General features: G+C 36.2%; 1 protein-coding gene across 5 annotated transcripts in view; it reads right to left on the reverse strand.

Annotated features, from left to right (window-relative positions):
- Positions 1-15512, reverse strand: part of ATR (ATR checkpoint kinase) — a 129386-nt gene that overhangs the window by 88106 nt on the left and 25768 nt on the right. For all 5 annotated transcript variants that reach the window (XR_010132946.1, XM_019024248.4, XM_055383148.2 and 2 more), the window contains 6 exons: positions 12491-12661; positions 11838-12032; positions 10082-10267; positions 4953-5045; positions 3188-3318; positions 738-881 (listed from right to left, as the gene is read on the reverse strand). Coding sequence is in view for 4 of the 5 variants with exons in the window: in XM_019024248.4 (XP_018879793.2) it covers positions 738-881; positions 3188-3318; positions 4953-5045; positions 10082-10267; positions 11838-12032; positions 12491-12661 (920 nt within the window). In the remaining variant the exon portion in view is untranslated. The remainder of the gene's footprint in view (positions 1-737; positions 882-3187; positions 3319-4952; positions 5046-10081; positions 10268-11837; positions 12033-12490; positions 12662-15512) is intronic.

Consider the following 15512-nt stretch of genomic DNA (forward strand, 5'->3'; position numbering starts at 1 on the left):
CAGAAAAAAATTTAAATATATAAAAAGACATCCCAGTCTAAAAAGCAGCCTGAATCAAAAATACAAATGGGAAAGAATAATGCATGTTCTGTCAATAGTAATCCACACTGGCTATAGCCTAATGCCTGTTTTGAAAAATTATGGGGGAAGATAGTAAGAAATAGTCTGTGGCCACATTTTAGAAAGCGTTCAATATCAAGCTAAGCAATTTGGAATTTATCAATTAGGAAATGGAGAATCTCAGAATGCCTTTGTATGCTGGAATGACACCAATAAAGAGATATTTTTAAAACACAGTTCTAGTAACAATATCAAGAAAAGTGATGAAAGCTTAAAGGAAGAGAGGCTGGTTCAAAGCTTAACGCAATGAAGTAATAAGGGTTTCAACTAAGATAAGCTGCAGAAAGTAGGTATCTCTCCTAACCTTTCTCATGCTATTCAACTATCTGCCTTTTGACTGTGAAAAGAAAGGTAAATTAGGTTACACATTTACAGAATTAATGAAAAGTAATTTTTAACTGGTGACCTATTGGTGAGCTTTGGAAATAATTATAATAGAAGCAATGCCACAACTGAAATAGCATCATTTCAATATGTAATTACATGCCAATTACTTTGTTTATTGATAAACCCTGAAATTCAAAAAAGTGACAGTTCCACATTACCTTCAGTAATTTTGAGACATAAAAATACAGTTTAAAAAGTTATTATTTTACTATTAATTTCAGTTACAATACCTGTTTTCAATTATGAGGTAGTGAAAGATAGCTGCAGTTTCTTTAGGCTGGATGTGTATAAGAGGTAACAAAGCTACTATTACATGACTGAGAAGAGAGCCCAGACAAGCATGATCCAGGCAGCGAACAAAGCAGTCCCAAGCTCTATGTGAAAAAACAAATAGAAATGAAGTCCAATTAGTTGTATTATTTGTAAAGCTCTATCAATCAGTAATTAGTTGAAGACACATGATATATACAAACAATAGATTAAAAGGCAGCTTTAAACATGGAATAAAGATCAGTGCTATATATTCAAATAAAGTGATGTCCAAATTATGTGAAGTCAAAAAAGCAAGGTGAAAAACAGTGTTTGGGGCAGAATTAATTAAAAAAAAAGTATGTATGTGTGCATTTACTTACTCTTTTACAGAGGGTGGATATACAAAAATTAATAAAAATAGATATCTGTAGAGGTCAAAATTGGAATCTAGATTTCTGACTATAATTTGTTACACAGATTTGAATTTGGGACTATGCAAATGTTTTTTATAACTTTATATAAAGTTTATATAACTTTTATATAACTTTCTATAACTTTATAATAGAGGGAAAAAGCAACCCTTAAAAGTTTTAAAGAAACTGAAACAAGTGAACCTAACTAAATGTTAAGTTGGTAGCACGTGCACACAGAAAATAAGTACTTCACCTGATTCTAAAACCTATTCTTTATAAAAATTTTCTAGTAGCTACATTCACTTAAGACTTAGAAGCAATGACAGTAGGCCCAAAGAGTGCCTATGCTTGGAATTAATCTGGGCTCAAAGGAACCAGAGCCAGGTTTCCTTGAAGAAATCGCTAATTTTGAGTCAGAGGCAGGAAATGTTCAAGATAAGCCCAGGTCATCTTGTCATGCCAGAAAGCAGAGAATCTATAAAAGATTAATAGAGGTCATATCAAAACTCATAGATGCCAACTTGAAGGGATTTCTACTTGCTTAAGATGGGACAATTTCAGCAATAAAAAAGGATAGTGATTTTAATGGATAAAAATTAAACATAAAAATCTATGTTATCAAAATGATATAAAAAAAACTTCACTGGAGGTTGCTACAGCACAAACCTATATTCCTAAATTGATTAACTAAAGGGAAATATTCAAGTATTTATGAACTGCTTTATATGAACTATGGTTGTTTTGCTTTTAAAGACAAGGTCCTGCTATGTTGCCCAGGCTAGACTCAAACTCCTGGCCTCAAATGATCCTTCCACCTCAGCTTCCTAAGCAGCTGGGACTACAGATACGCACAATCATGCCCGGCTAGCCAAATTTTATGAGGAATTTTGTTTTAAGAAGAATCCCACCTAGTAAATACAGAAGGAATAATAAAATTAGAAAATCACTATTTCATCAACTGCAGTGCAATAATGGACTTAGGCAATGATCATTAATTAATGCTAAAATCATCAGATGAAAGATTAGTGGGGAATTTTATAATAAAGGGATTCAGGTTGATAAAACCTACTGTCTAATCTTACCATTACTAAAAGTGGACAACCAGATATTATTATGTGGCTCATACTGTGCCACAAGAGAAAAACAAAGCCTCACCTATGAGGTATGTTATCATAATAAATTGAACCTAAATCTAATCAAGCATCTATATCTAAGTACCCATTTATAGAAAAGACAGGGAGGAAAGAAAAAATAGAGGGAAAAGTTAAATTAGCTATTCGCCAAATCCAACATCCTAAAATCTTAACAGCCTAAAATAAGTAAAATGTGTGAGTAGAGAATTTAAGGGATGAGGCTGTTTACAAGAGACACTTAAGGAGCCAGGCAACCAAATACACATATGTAAACTTCATTTATAGTCTAATTCAAGAAACTATGATACATACAAACATCTCTGGAAAAACATCTCTGATACATACAAACATCTCTGGACATATACAACATAATATATACAATGTCTTTGGGAAAAATACTTTTGAGACAACTGGAGGAAATGTGACTAAGGACTGAGTTTTACATTAGATATTTCTATTAATCCTGCTAAGTATAATAATTCATGAAGGTTATTTTTTTAATGTCCTCATCCATTAGATACATCTAAAGTATTTACAAGCACAATGATAAGATTCTGGGATCTTCTCTAAAATACCCCAACCAACAATCAAAAAGGTAGAAGTGGATTAAAAAAAACTAGCAATGTTGATAACTGCTAAAGTTGGGAAATAGGTATGTAGGTTCATTGATAACTCTTCTATTTCCCAGTATGTTAAAAGACTTCCATAGTAAAATGTTTTAAAAGAAGTAAATATGTTCTATTTTAAATACAAATAAATAGTCTTTCTACCTTATTTATTATTTGAACCCAATTTCCCTCAAAGAGATAAGAATTCAAGTTAGTGCTACTGGAAAATGCAAAAAAAAAAAAAAAAAATTAATAAACTCAGGCAGTCATTTACCTGCAACACAATTCAGGAAAATCATCCTTGAATCGAAGGCCAGTTCTCAGTGTGGTCATCATCTTCACCCTCACAGAACTGACATGTTTGGGTCCCATTAACTTCATCAAAGACATCAAACTGTTCAAGGCCTATAGAGTTAAGTAGTGCTTCAGAGTAAAGCTTATAAACATGCTGCCAGAAGCAGATGAGCCCTAAGGACAAGTGCTTCCCACCCAATATCAGGGTGTCATCTATTCTCAGATAATACAAAAGATTGAATAAATGTTGGCCAGTTTGTTCTGTCCAATTGCTTATGTCTTATGTGGTAATTATAAATTTGAAAAATACAAGTTGAGTTCTTTTTTGTTTTTTCCCTTGAAGGTGATTTGTTATTTTAGCCCAGTATTCATCTAGAACAGTACAATTTCTAATTTATTAAAGGTATAATGCATATTGTTTAATTTCTTTCATATCTATCCCAAACTGCCATACACATATATAAAACAAACTGAATTAAAATCATTTAAATTTGAGACCATATAACAATTTTTGTAGTAAATGGAATACTTCCTAGTAATCAGTAGTTAAGGAAATTTTTGTCCTAATGATATTAAATTCAAGATGTCCTGAATTTAGTAAAACAAATAATTAATGATATACTCAGAAAATGAAACACATGAAAAACACAGAACCAGACCTGTTATCAGCAGCTCCAGTTTATAATGAAGGGGTAAAGAAACTCTGGTCGACTTTATATGCCAAAACATGTTAGCTCTTTATGGTTTACAAGACAAACTGTAGTTTTCTTAGATTCAAGGTGATTCTCTCCCTTAGGATAGCAATTGGGGAAACAATAGGAAAGAAGCCATGTAGATGGAATAGTAGTTTGTTGGGGGATTGAATTTATTAGTTGACACCAAAAGAACAGGCATTGGTTGCTGAAATTTGCAAAGTTTAATATGGTAACATATGTCTTTCTTGGCTCCTTAAGATAATAAAAAAAAAAAAAGGAGGGGAGAGTATACACTGAAATAAAAGCTTCCATTCATAGGTGTTTTTTGTTTTTATTGTAATCTTACTGACTGCAGAGGTGGAAAGCAACAGAAAGAGAAATTTTATCAATATCTAAAATTTTACTCCAATTTATAGGACGAAAATTTCCAACGGTGGCCAACTGTTGCAGCAGTCATAATGAAACTTCACTGTGGCACAAGCATTTAAACATAAAGTTGCTTTACCTTAAAATAACCTAAGATTTCTGGTGTTCAAAAACACCATGGGCCATGACCCACACCAGACCAATCTAAACCAAGGAGACTCAATGATGCAACTTTTGTTCGAGCTTTCAGTGATTGCTAGTCTCTCTCTTCAAATGCTGGACTAGATGTTGTGATGACGTGAGCTTGAAGCCATTGAGGTCATTAACTGGCTCTTAAATACAGAGCCAACCCAGATGAATCTGAGCCAAAAGACTGACTCTGAGAACTTTTTTGAGTCCATAATCAAGTTATGCCTAAAGCTACATTATCCTTACGCTTTTAGTAACACAGCCACAAGTTCCTTTTAGTCACTTTGGGTTGGGTGTTCTATCCCTCCTAAATTAAAGAAATGAAACGAATACAATTCCAATTTTTAGACTCCCAAAAAACGTATATGAGTTCTTCAGCAATACAGAATGTCATATTTGGTTATTTCTCATCTTTGAATGTTTGTAGCTAGATGCAGAATTTATCTATATTCTGTATGAATTCTATCTTAGCACTCTGGAACTATCACCACTTACCATTTTCTTATCTTCAATGCCAACACTAGAGCTCAGTAACTGCATGTTAAAAAAAGCCAAAATGCCCAACAATTTGGGTTGTAAATAATCAGCCTAAGAAATAAAAACAGATAATATGTAAGCTTTATACAGATTGAATTTCTTAAGTTGACATTTTAATTATTTAATTAATGTCATTTATATTTTACCTAACTAGATTAGCATATTAGAAATAAACACTTGGTTAATTAAGTTTCTCCAAAAGTATATATCTTCACATGTAGTATTTAAAGAAACATGTAGTATTTAAAGAAATGATTTATAGTCACCACCAAAAAATATGATTAAACAGTACAGTACAATGAGAAAATGATGAGTTTTTTAATCATGGAGTGAACTGGGGTGGGATCCTCAGGATCTAATTCATGTCGGGATGTGGAGTGGAGAGGAAAAGAAGAAAGAAAAGAATAGAGAAAGACAAGGGACTGCCCTTATTCTATGACATTTAGAGCTAAGGTAGAAAAGTACAATTAAGGAAAAGGTATTCTACCAGAATAATGATCTGACATAGGGGATAATATCCCTGGAAGTAACAGGGGAAAAGAGGCACAAGACCATGGGCATCAAAAGTTGCAGACTAGATATCATCATCCATGACACTTTAGGTTTCCTGAAGTAAACAGAGTTCCTTCCTTAGTTCCTTCCTTCCTTCCTTCCTCCCTCCATCCCTCTTTTCCTCCCTCCCTCCCTCCATCCGTCCCTTCTTCCTCCCTCCCTCCCTCCGTCCCTCTTTTCCTCCCTCCCTCCGTCCGTCCCTTCTTCCTCCCTTTCCTCCCTCCCTCCCTCCGTCCCTCTTTTCCTCCCTCCCTCCGTCCGTCCCTTCTTCCTCCCTCCTTTCCTCCCTCCCTCTTTCCCTTCCATTCCTCCCTCCTTTGCTTCCTTCCTCCCTCTTTCTCTTTCTTCCTCTTTTACTTAAACAGGGTTCCTTCCTTCCTTCCTCCCTCCCTCCCTCTTTCTTTCTTTTTCTCTCTTTCCTCCTTTCTCTTTTTTCTTAGAGTTCCTTCCTTCCTTTCTATTTCTTTCTTTCCTCCTTTCTCTCTCTTTTTTCTTTTCTCTCCTCTTCTTTTCTTCCTCTCTCTCAACAGGGTCTCTGTCACCTAGGCTGAAGTGTAGTGGCACAATCACGACTCACTGCAGCCTCAACCTCCTAGACTCAAGCAATCCTCCCAGCTCAGCCTCCTGAGTACCTGTGACTACAGGCACGCACCACCTCGCCCAGCTAATTTTTTGTATTTTTTGTAGAGATGGAGTTTCGCCATGTTGCCCAGGCTGGTCTCAAACTCCTGGGCTCAAGCAATCCTCCTGCTTTGGCGTCTCAGAGTGCTGGGATTTCAGGTGTAAGCCACTGTGCTCGGCCAAGTTAATACTTTCTTAAGAGAAGGTCCTGGAGGAGAGGGCATGGGCTTTAAGTCAGCCAAATCTAGATTTGAATCTTAATTTTGACACTTCCTAATGTGTGATCTTCTATAAGTTACTTAATTCTTCCAAGTCTGTAAAATGTGAACAATAAAACCACCTACTGCATAGAGTTGTTGTAAAGGCTAAATAAGATACCATTTATTGGCCAGGTGCAGTGGCTCACACCTATAATCCCAGCAATTTGGGAGGCTGAGGCAGGTGGATTACATGAGCTCAGAAGTTTGAGACCAGCCTGGGTAACATGGCAAAACCCCATCTCTACAAAAAAAATTAGCCAAGCATGGTGGCATGCACCTGTGGTCCCAGCTACTCAGGAGGCTGAGGTGGGAAGATTGCTTAAGCACTGGAGGCAGAGGTTGCAGTGGGCTGAGATTGCACCACTGCAGTCCAGCCTGGGTGACAGAGCAAAATCCTGCTTCCAAAAAAAAAAAAGATACCATTCACTAAGAACTTAGTATATAGCTAAGTATTAAATCAATTTGTTCATATTATTACAAACTGAGAATGTGACCAGTCTGTAAAGAAGAATATTCTTTTGTTTCATGTCTTTATGTACAGGCAGAAGAAAGGAGCAAAAAAAAAAAAAAGAGCTGGGAATGAGTAGCAACTAAAGCATTTTGAACTCCATAAGAAAGTTGCACCGCTTGATGTTGAGGCATCTGATTTAGGTATCTTCAGGTTCCATGCATTACCAAGAAAAGGGTAGGAGGGTGTGTGCTACCATATAATAGAGAGGAGTGAGGTATCCTACAAGTCTCTCCAGATTAGATGTCAGGATAAATCTTTATCTTGCCTAGCACAGGAAATCATCTGGTTTTTAAAATCTAAAATTGCATTTTGTTCTGCAAACTTCTGATTTAGGTTGACACTCAACTTTGGCATGGTAAGCCACAATTCACTAACTGTATGGTTCCAGCCTATGTTGCTTAAATAAAAAGCAGATAAGGATCACACAATCTATGTCAACATTCCAATATTAAAGTTCTTGCACTCAGACAAACAATTATTTGACTTTATCTACCTACCAATATATTATCTATCACCAAATACTTATTACGTATGTCTAGAATCCTATACTGGGTACAGGTGTACAAGATAAGCAGAGTCATTCTCTCTCATTAGCTTACAAGGTAGACTAGCACGAATGGAAGACACTAAATAAGTAAGTATGTAAACAAAGTTGTGATAATGCTATAAGAAAATAAACACAATCCTGTGATAGACAAGAAATGTGGTAAGGGAGTCGAGACAGGGTACTCAGGAAACTCTTGAAATCTAAAGAATGAGAAAGATCCAGGAGATTATTCCAAGCAGAGAGACCATCCAGGGCCTAGGTCTCGAAGCAGGAAAAAGTTTGGCATGTTTAAGAAACACAAAGGAAACCATGTTGAAATATAGGGAGAAAGGAAGAAAAGAGTTGTACCATGTGAGAGTAGAAAGGTAGGCAGATCATGTATGCCTTACAGATTTTATTTTATGTTAAGGGCAATGAAAACCATTGAAGGAATTTAATCAGGGGAATGATATGAGTTTGTAAAAAGAGCACTCCAAAGGCTGTGTAAATAATTAATTGTAGAGAGGGAAGAATGAAAGGACAGAACCATTAGGAGACGTTCACAGCTGTCCCAAGAAAGATAATCATTATTTGTGTAAGGGTGGTGGTGGCAGAAATGAAAAGATATATTTTGGAGAGACTTGATAGGATTTTCTCATTGTTTGATTATAAAAGGATAAAGGAAATGGAGGGCTCATGAATGCTTCTCAGGTTTTGTCTCATCCAACTGGTAGATAGCGGTACCATTACTGAGATGGGAAAGACTGGGAGAATAACAGATTAGAAAGGGAAAATAAAGATTTCTAATGAACATATTATATTTGGAATTGTTTGAGATGCTTATAAGACATGAGAGTAGAGATGATGAAAAGGTGAATATCTGTTTGCCATCCTCTGTCATCCTCAGGTCCATTCTCTGCCGCCTTCTGCCCTGCTCCGTACCTGGGACACTGACCGGACTGCATTACTTAGGATCCCTTGCCCTCTGGCTTTCCACTGAATTCAGTCAGCAGGAAATACCACTAGAACAGAGGGTAGGAGGAGAGAGTATGGTATTCATATTTCCTGCTCTGTCTGTGTTTTGAGGTAGTTCTGGCAGTGGCTACGTTCCTCTACAATGAGAGGACCTCCCTCATGGTTCTGGCTCTCAATCAGGTTCTAGTAACACTATTTCTTCCCCTTTCCCAGAACTAAGGGGGGCATTAAGTTTTCTGCTGTTTGTAGTAGCTGGGTTCCTTAACATTCCTTGCTGGTTCCCTTAACCTTGCCATGTCACTAAAAGTAGCCCCTCTGTTAAACTATTTCTGTGTAAATGTTTGTGTGTATGCCATCTGTTTCCTCCCAGGACCTAACCTATATAAACCAAGCTCAGAGGCAGTCTGGACTGAAATTTCAACTAAAAATTATCAAAATGTAACTCATATTAAAGAAAAAGATCAAAGAAGATCATTAAAGGAGAGAATGATGACTGAGAAAAAAAGAGCCAGTTACATAGTCGTGAGTTATTCTAACATTTAGAGGATAAAGTAGATAATTTACAGGGAAAAAGCCAGTAAAGAAGCCTAAATATGAGTGAACAGTGAAGCAAAAAAGAAAATCAAGACAATGTGGTATCACAGATGCCACGCAGGAAAGAATGGCCAATTGTATTGAATGACACTGAAAGGCTGAATAAGATAGGACAGAGAAGTGACTACGAGATTTAATAGCCCAGAAGACTGTTGGTGATCCTGACAAAAGGAATTTCATGGAATAGTGAGAAAAGAGCCAGACTAGAATGGGAAATGAGAAACCAGAGATAAAAATCTCTCTTAATGAACTTATGTCTAGTATTCCATTATTGGAACGGTAAGCTTGTAGAAGTTATTTATATCCTACTGCTCAAGGTCATCACCAAAGTCTGATTTTTTACAAAAAAAATTTGCAACCTCTGGCATAAATGGGTTAAAATATTTTGCCAACAGTCCTTTAAGTCTGTTACAAGAATAACGGCAGTTGAAAGAAAAAATAATAATTTAATTCTGAGGATTTACATATTTTTTTAAGATAGATAAACAGTAAAGTGATTTCAAATACAAATTTATGGTAGGGAAAGATTTAAAATAGAGAACGTATTTCCTAACTTCCCTTCTATCCAACAATGGATTAAACCACAGTTAGAATTGAAAAGTTTCATTTGTTGACCTAAGGAAAGAGTAGTCGGAGGGGCAGGGTGAGAGGAGAGCTACAAACATATTCTAATATACATGTAATTTAAAAGTAGTACAGAAAAATAAACTTCAACGTTTTTATTCAGTGAAAAAATAAAATCTACTAAAAACACTTAAAAGTCCACATTTTTCAATGCTAATATATGTTGTTAATGCCCTAAATATGTAAATATGTAAACAAAATTGTGATAATGCTATAAGAAAATAAACGTGATCTCGTGTTCATGATCTTGTGCATGTGACCACGTGATTTAAATCAACCTTTTCAAAATAAAAATACCAACTTAAAATTTAAACAAATGGCTAGCAGCCAGAAAATGACCAAAAATATGATTTCTTCAATTTTATAATTAAGCTGCAAAAGGAAGAAAAACAAACAAAAAAACCTCATAGAACATATTCCTTACCATCAGTTCAGGTGATATGGTATCTCTTGGGCCCTGATATGGATCATCACTGGATGCAAATGAGGCAAGTATTGACAAACCATTAAAAACCTGTTGATAGTGTTCTCCAATACGCAGCAATAATTCATTATGCAATCCTTGGAAATCTTGTCTCAACAGGCTCCCCAGTTCAATTTCTGTTTCATTCTAACCCAAAGACATGTTAAAAAAATTTTTTTTCTTCATACTAATATCCTGGAAATAAGTATACTGATTTTAACATGCTATTAGTACATCAGGAGCTCTAGACCAGATGACAGGATTTACTAACGGTATTAAGAAAAGGCATTGGAAAAGATTCTAATCTTATTCTATCCTGGTAGGTCTCCCATGGATTATATGTAATGAAGAGAAGTGATCCAACTTTATTTAGAAATAAAATATTAAAAAGCAAGTCCTAGTTTTCTCTAAGGTCTTATAATATCATCAATTCATTATTGGGGACACACAACCCTGGGAGGAAATGTAGTATAGTGGCTTATAGCAGTCTTTCTGTTCAGATTGCTTTAGTTTAAATTCTAGCTGTCATTTATCAGATATGCTGACTTGGACAAGTTACCTAATCTAACCTCACTCTGCCTTAGTTCCTTATCTATGAAACAAAACAAAAAAATAGTACCTTTGGCTGGGCGTGTTGGTTCACACCTGTAATTCCAGCACTTTGGGAGGCCAAGGCAGGTGGATCACTTGCGGCCAGGAGTTGGACACCAGCCTGGCCAACATGGTGAAACCCCACCTCTACTAAAAATACTAAAATTAGCCAGGCCTGGTGGCAGACACCTGTAATCCCAGCTACTCAGGAAGCTAAGGCAGGAGAATCGCTTGAACCCAGGAGGTGGAGGTTGCAGTGAGCCGAGATCGTGCCACTGCACTCCAGCCTGGGCTACAGAGCAAAACTCCCATCACAAAACAAAACAAAAAAAAAATTAAGAGTACCTTTATCTCATTGGGTAACTGTGAGGATTGCATGAAATGATCCATATCAATTGTTTAGCTCAATTTCTGACATGTATTAAATACTCCATAAATACTTATTACTATCATTCTATCTCCACAATATACAGTCGAATAATACTTTCTCAAGATGAATAAATACATTTGATATTCACTAACTGTCATGGAAAGAGATGTGCTGCTGGCATATATTATGAAACAAATTAAGTAAATTAACATCAGAGAAAACAGTAAAGTTATATGCATATTTCTCATAGTTTTCCTGTTCCCATGTAGTTTCATATTCCTCAGAGATATTTTGTTAATATGACACCAAAAAAAAGAAGCACAGGTTATAATTTTAAATGTAAAAACTACCAAAAACCTGGACCAAATTGTAATCAGAACACCAAGTAACTAAAATATAGACATTATACTACATTTGAAGGTGATTGCCTCTTCCTATGGATATAATTAAGTGTGTATCATCAGTCAACTTATAACTCCAATCAACTGAAAAGTACTATAATGAAATAGGCTGAGAACCTCTCCCATGAAAGGATGCCTATCATATGCCATTATGGTGAAATGATCAAAGAAAACAAAAGGAGAATTCTATTTAATATGCTCTCAGGACAAAGATTATTTAACATAACAACATTTAAACTTACATTCTTCCAGGATAGGCTATAATTTACTCACCCTCCTTCCTAGAAGAATGTTACATCTTTCCTATAATGCTAATTTATATAAAAAAGTAAAATATATAGAAATATTCAATTACCTTCAGATAATGAAGGGCACGTTCTAATTCATCTTTGGAACAAGAACAGACCAAATGAGAAAAAATATATTTGAAGTTGTTTATTAAAATCTCTCTACGATTGACATTTAATTGTTTTCCTAAAGTTCGAATGAGAGCAGAAGCTGCAGGGCTTGCTTTGGCAGCAAGATCAGGTAGTAGAACTTGTAATGTCCTCTGAAAAAGAATGCAACAATTACCAAAAAGTACATTTGTCTGGGTGAAAAAAATATTCACATAAGCTATGTGCAAAAATATTTTTAAATGCCACACATATTTGGAGTCCACTCCATACTATAAAATATGTCATAGTAGATCATTTATACCACTATAATTTTATACTTTATTATTCCAACACCTTAGAAGCAGAAATGATCATATTAGACTTTGAATTACCAACGGAACAAATCATAGCACCAAAGACATAAGGGCTCAAATAGCTAACTGAATTGATTAGCATTATTCAATTAGTATTAACTTTTCAGGACAGCTAACCATAAAGAACAATGACTCAAATCCACTTAAACTTAAGTTTTACAGCATAAGCAATAATCTCATATCAAAGTCAAAATCTAGAATGGAATGAACAAAATACTGAATTGCAAACCTCAAGTGAACTATATGTTGCAACTTACAGTAAGAAAACGATTAAGATCAGGAAAGTCGAAAACGTTGGCAATTTCAGACAACGTATTTAAAGCCATTTCTCTCTGGTGAGCCACATCTTGTTTTCGCATGTCAGCATTCTGGCATGGAGTATTCGGAAGTGCTGTCATCTGACTAGAGTGAAGGGATTCTACCAAAAACTAGAGCAAAAACCATTTTATTGTGAGTTTTCACACAAAGAAGAAATTTTAACTAATACTTTTTAAGCCACCACAGAGGGCAGTATCAAATAGTATTCTACATTATCTGAATTGGTCCATTCAATTTTTATAACAACCTTAATGAGGTAGACTATGTCATAATCTGCCTTTCACAGATGACATAATCAGACTTAGTTAAAAAACTTGAATATCATGCTAAGGATTATACCACAAATAAATTCAGTATTTTAGCATAACCTAACTTTTCAGCCATTAATTGAATATATTTAAAACAAAGTGTCATATAACATAATATCAAGGTGTAAAACAGTTTACTATCACTAAAAAGTCTATACACCATTATAAGATGATTTTCTTCCTCCCTCATTTATAACCTGTATCTTCAGACCAATATCCTAAAATATAAAAATGGCAAGATTTCAGTTATGGTAAATAAACTATAAACAAAATACATCGTTTTTGACAATAATTTTTTTTTTTTAAAGACAGAGTCTTGCTCTGTCACTCAGGCTGGAGTGCAGTGGTGCGATCTTGGCTCACTGCAACCGCCACCTCCTGAGTTCAGGCGATTCTTCTGCCTCAGCCTCCTGAGTAGCTGGGATTACAGATGCCTGCCCCATGCCCAGTTAATTTTTGTATTTTTAGTAGACATGGGGTTTCACCATGCTAGCCAGGCTGGTCTCAAACTCCTGACCTCAGGTGATGTGCCCGCCTTGGCCTCCCAAAGTGCTGAGATTACAGGCGTGAGTCACCACGCCCGGCCTTAACAATAATTTTTTAAAGCAAGCACAATGCTTTCTTTTTAAAACCAGGCACAGTGGCTCATGACAGTAATCCCAGCACTTTCAGAGGCAGAGGTGGGAGGATCATTTGGGGCCAGGAGTTAAAGAGCAGCCTGGGCAAAATAGGGCTGCTCTCTCTAAAACCCCATCTCTATAAATAAATAAATAAAAATTAGCTAGGTGTGGTGGTGCACACCTGTAGTCCCAGCTACTCAAGAGGCTAAAGTGGGAGGATCTCTAAGCCCAGGAGTTAGAGGTTTCAGTGAGTTATGATCACACCATTCTATGTCACTGTATGCTGCCTGGACAACAGAGTGAAATTTGGTCTCTAAGAAATGTTTAAAATAAAAAAGAAAATAAAACTTTTAAAAAGCAAGCAAATGGAACAGATTAGAGAACTCAGAAATAAGACGACACACCTACAACCATCCAATCTTTAACAAACCTGACAAAAACAAGCAATGGGGAAAGGACTCTCTATTTAATAAATGGTGCTGGGAGAATCGACTAGCCATATGCAGAAAATTGAAACTGGACCCCTTCCTCACACCATATACAAAAATTAACTCAAGACGGATTAAAGACTTAAATGTAAAACTCAAAACTATAAAAACTCTAGAAGAAAATCTAGGCAATACCTCAGGCTATAGGCACACGCAAAGATTTCATCACAAAAACACCAAAAGCAATTTCAACAAAGCAAAAATTGACAAATAGGATCTATTTAAACTCAAGAGCTTCTGCACATCAAAATAAACTATCATCACAGTGGACAAACAACCTACAGAATAGGAGAAAATGTTTGCAATCTATTCATCTGACAGAGGTCTAATATCCAGAGTCTACAAAGAACTTAAACAAATTTACAAGAAAAAAACAAAAGTGGGCAAAGGACATAAACAGACTCTTCTCCAAAGAAGACATATGTGCAGCCAGCCAACGAACATGAAAAAAGCTCAACATCACTGATCAAAACTACAGTGAGATACCATCTCATGCCAGTCAGAATGGCTATTATTAAAAAGTCAAAAAACAGATACTGGCAAGGTTTCCGAGAAAAGGGAATGCTTTTATACCGTTGGTGGGAGTCTAAATTAGTTAAACCATTGTGGAAGACGGTGTGGCAACTCCTCAAAGACCTAGAGGCAGCAATACCATTTGACCCAGCAATCCCACTACTGGGTATATACCCAAAGGAATATAAATCATTCTACAGTAAAGACACATGCACATGTAGGTTCACTGCAGCACCATTTACAATAGCAAAGTTGGCCAGGTGCAGTGGCTCATGCCTGTAATCCTAGCACTTTGGGAGGCTGAGACGGGTGGATCGCTTGAGATCAGGAGTTCAAGACCAACTTGCCCAACATGGTGAAACCTCATCTCTACTAAAAATACAAAAATTAGCCAGGCATGGTGGCAGGCACCTATAATACCAGTTACTTGGGAGGCTGAGGCAGGAGAATCATGTGAACCTGGGAGGTGTGAAGGTTGCAGTGAACTGAGATTGCACCATTGCACTCCAGCCTGGACAACAGAGCAATACTCCATCTCAAAAAAAAAAAAAAAAAAACAAAAAAACAAAGTCATGGAGTTAACCTAAATGCCCATCAATGACAGACTGGATGAAGAAAATGTGGTACATATACACCATGGAATACTATACAGCCATTAAAAGGAACAAGTTCATGTCCTTTGCAGGGACATGAATGGAACTGGAAGCCATTATCCTCAGCGAACTAACACAGGAACAGAAAACCAAACACCACAAGTTCTCACTTATAAGTAGGAGCTGAATGATGAGAACACATGGACACATGGGGGGAACAACACACACTGGGGCCTGTCAGGGGGGTGGGGGAAGGGAGAGTATCAGAAATAATAGTTAATGGATGCTGGGCTTATACCTAGGTGATGAGATGACCTGTGCAGCAAACCACCACGACATGTTTACCTATGTAGCAAACCTGTACATGCTGCAATATACCCCTGAACTTAAAATATAAATTGAAGAAAAAAGAAAAGCAAGCAAAATAAAACATGTATAA

The sequence above is a fragment of the Gorilla gorilla genome, chromosome 2 (genome assembly GCF_029281585.2).
Source record: "Gorilla gorilla gorilla isolate KB3781 chromosome 2, NHGRI_mGorGor1-v2.1_pri, whole genome shotgun sequence".
Classification (NCBI taxonomy): Eukaryota; Metazoa; Chordata; class Mammalia; order Primates; family Hominidae; genus Gorilla; species Gorilla gorilla.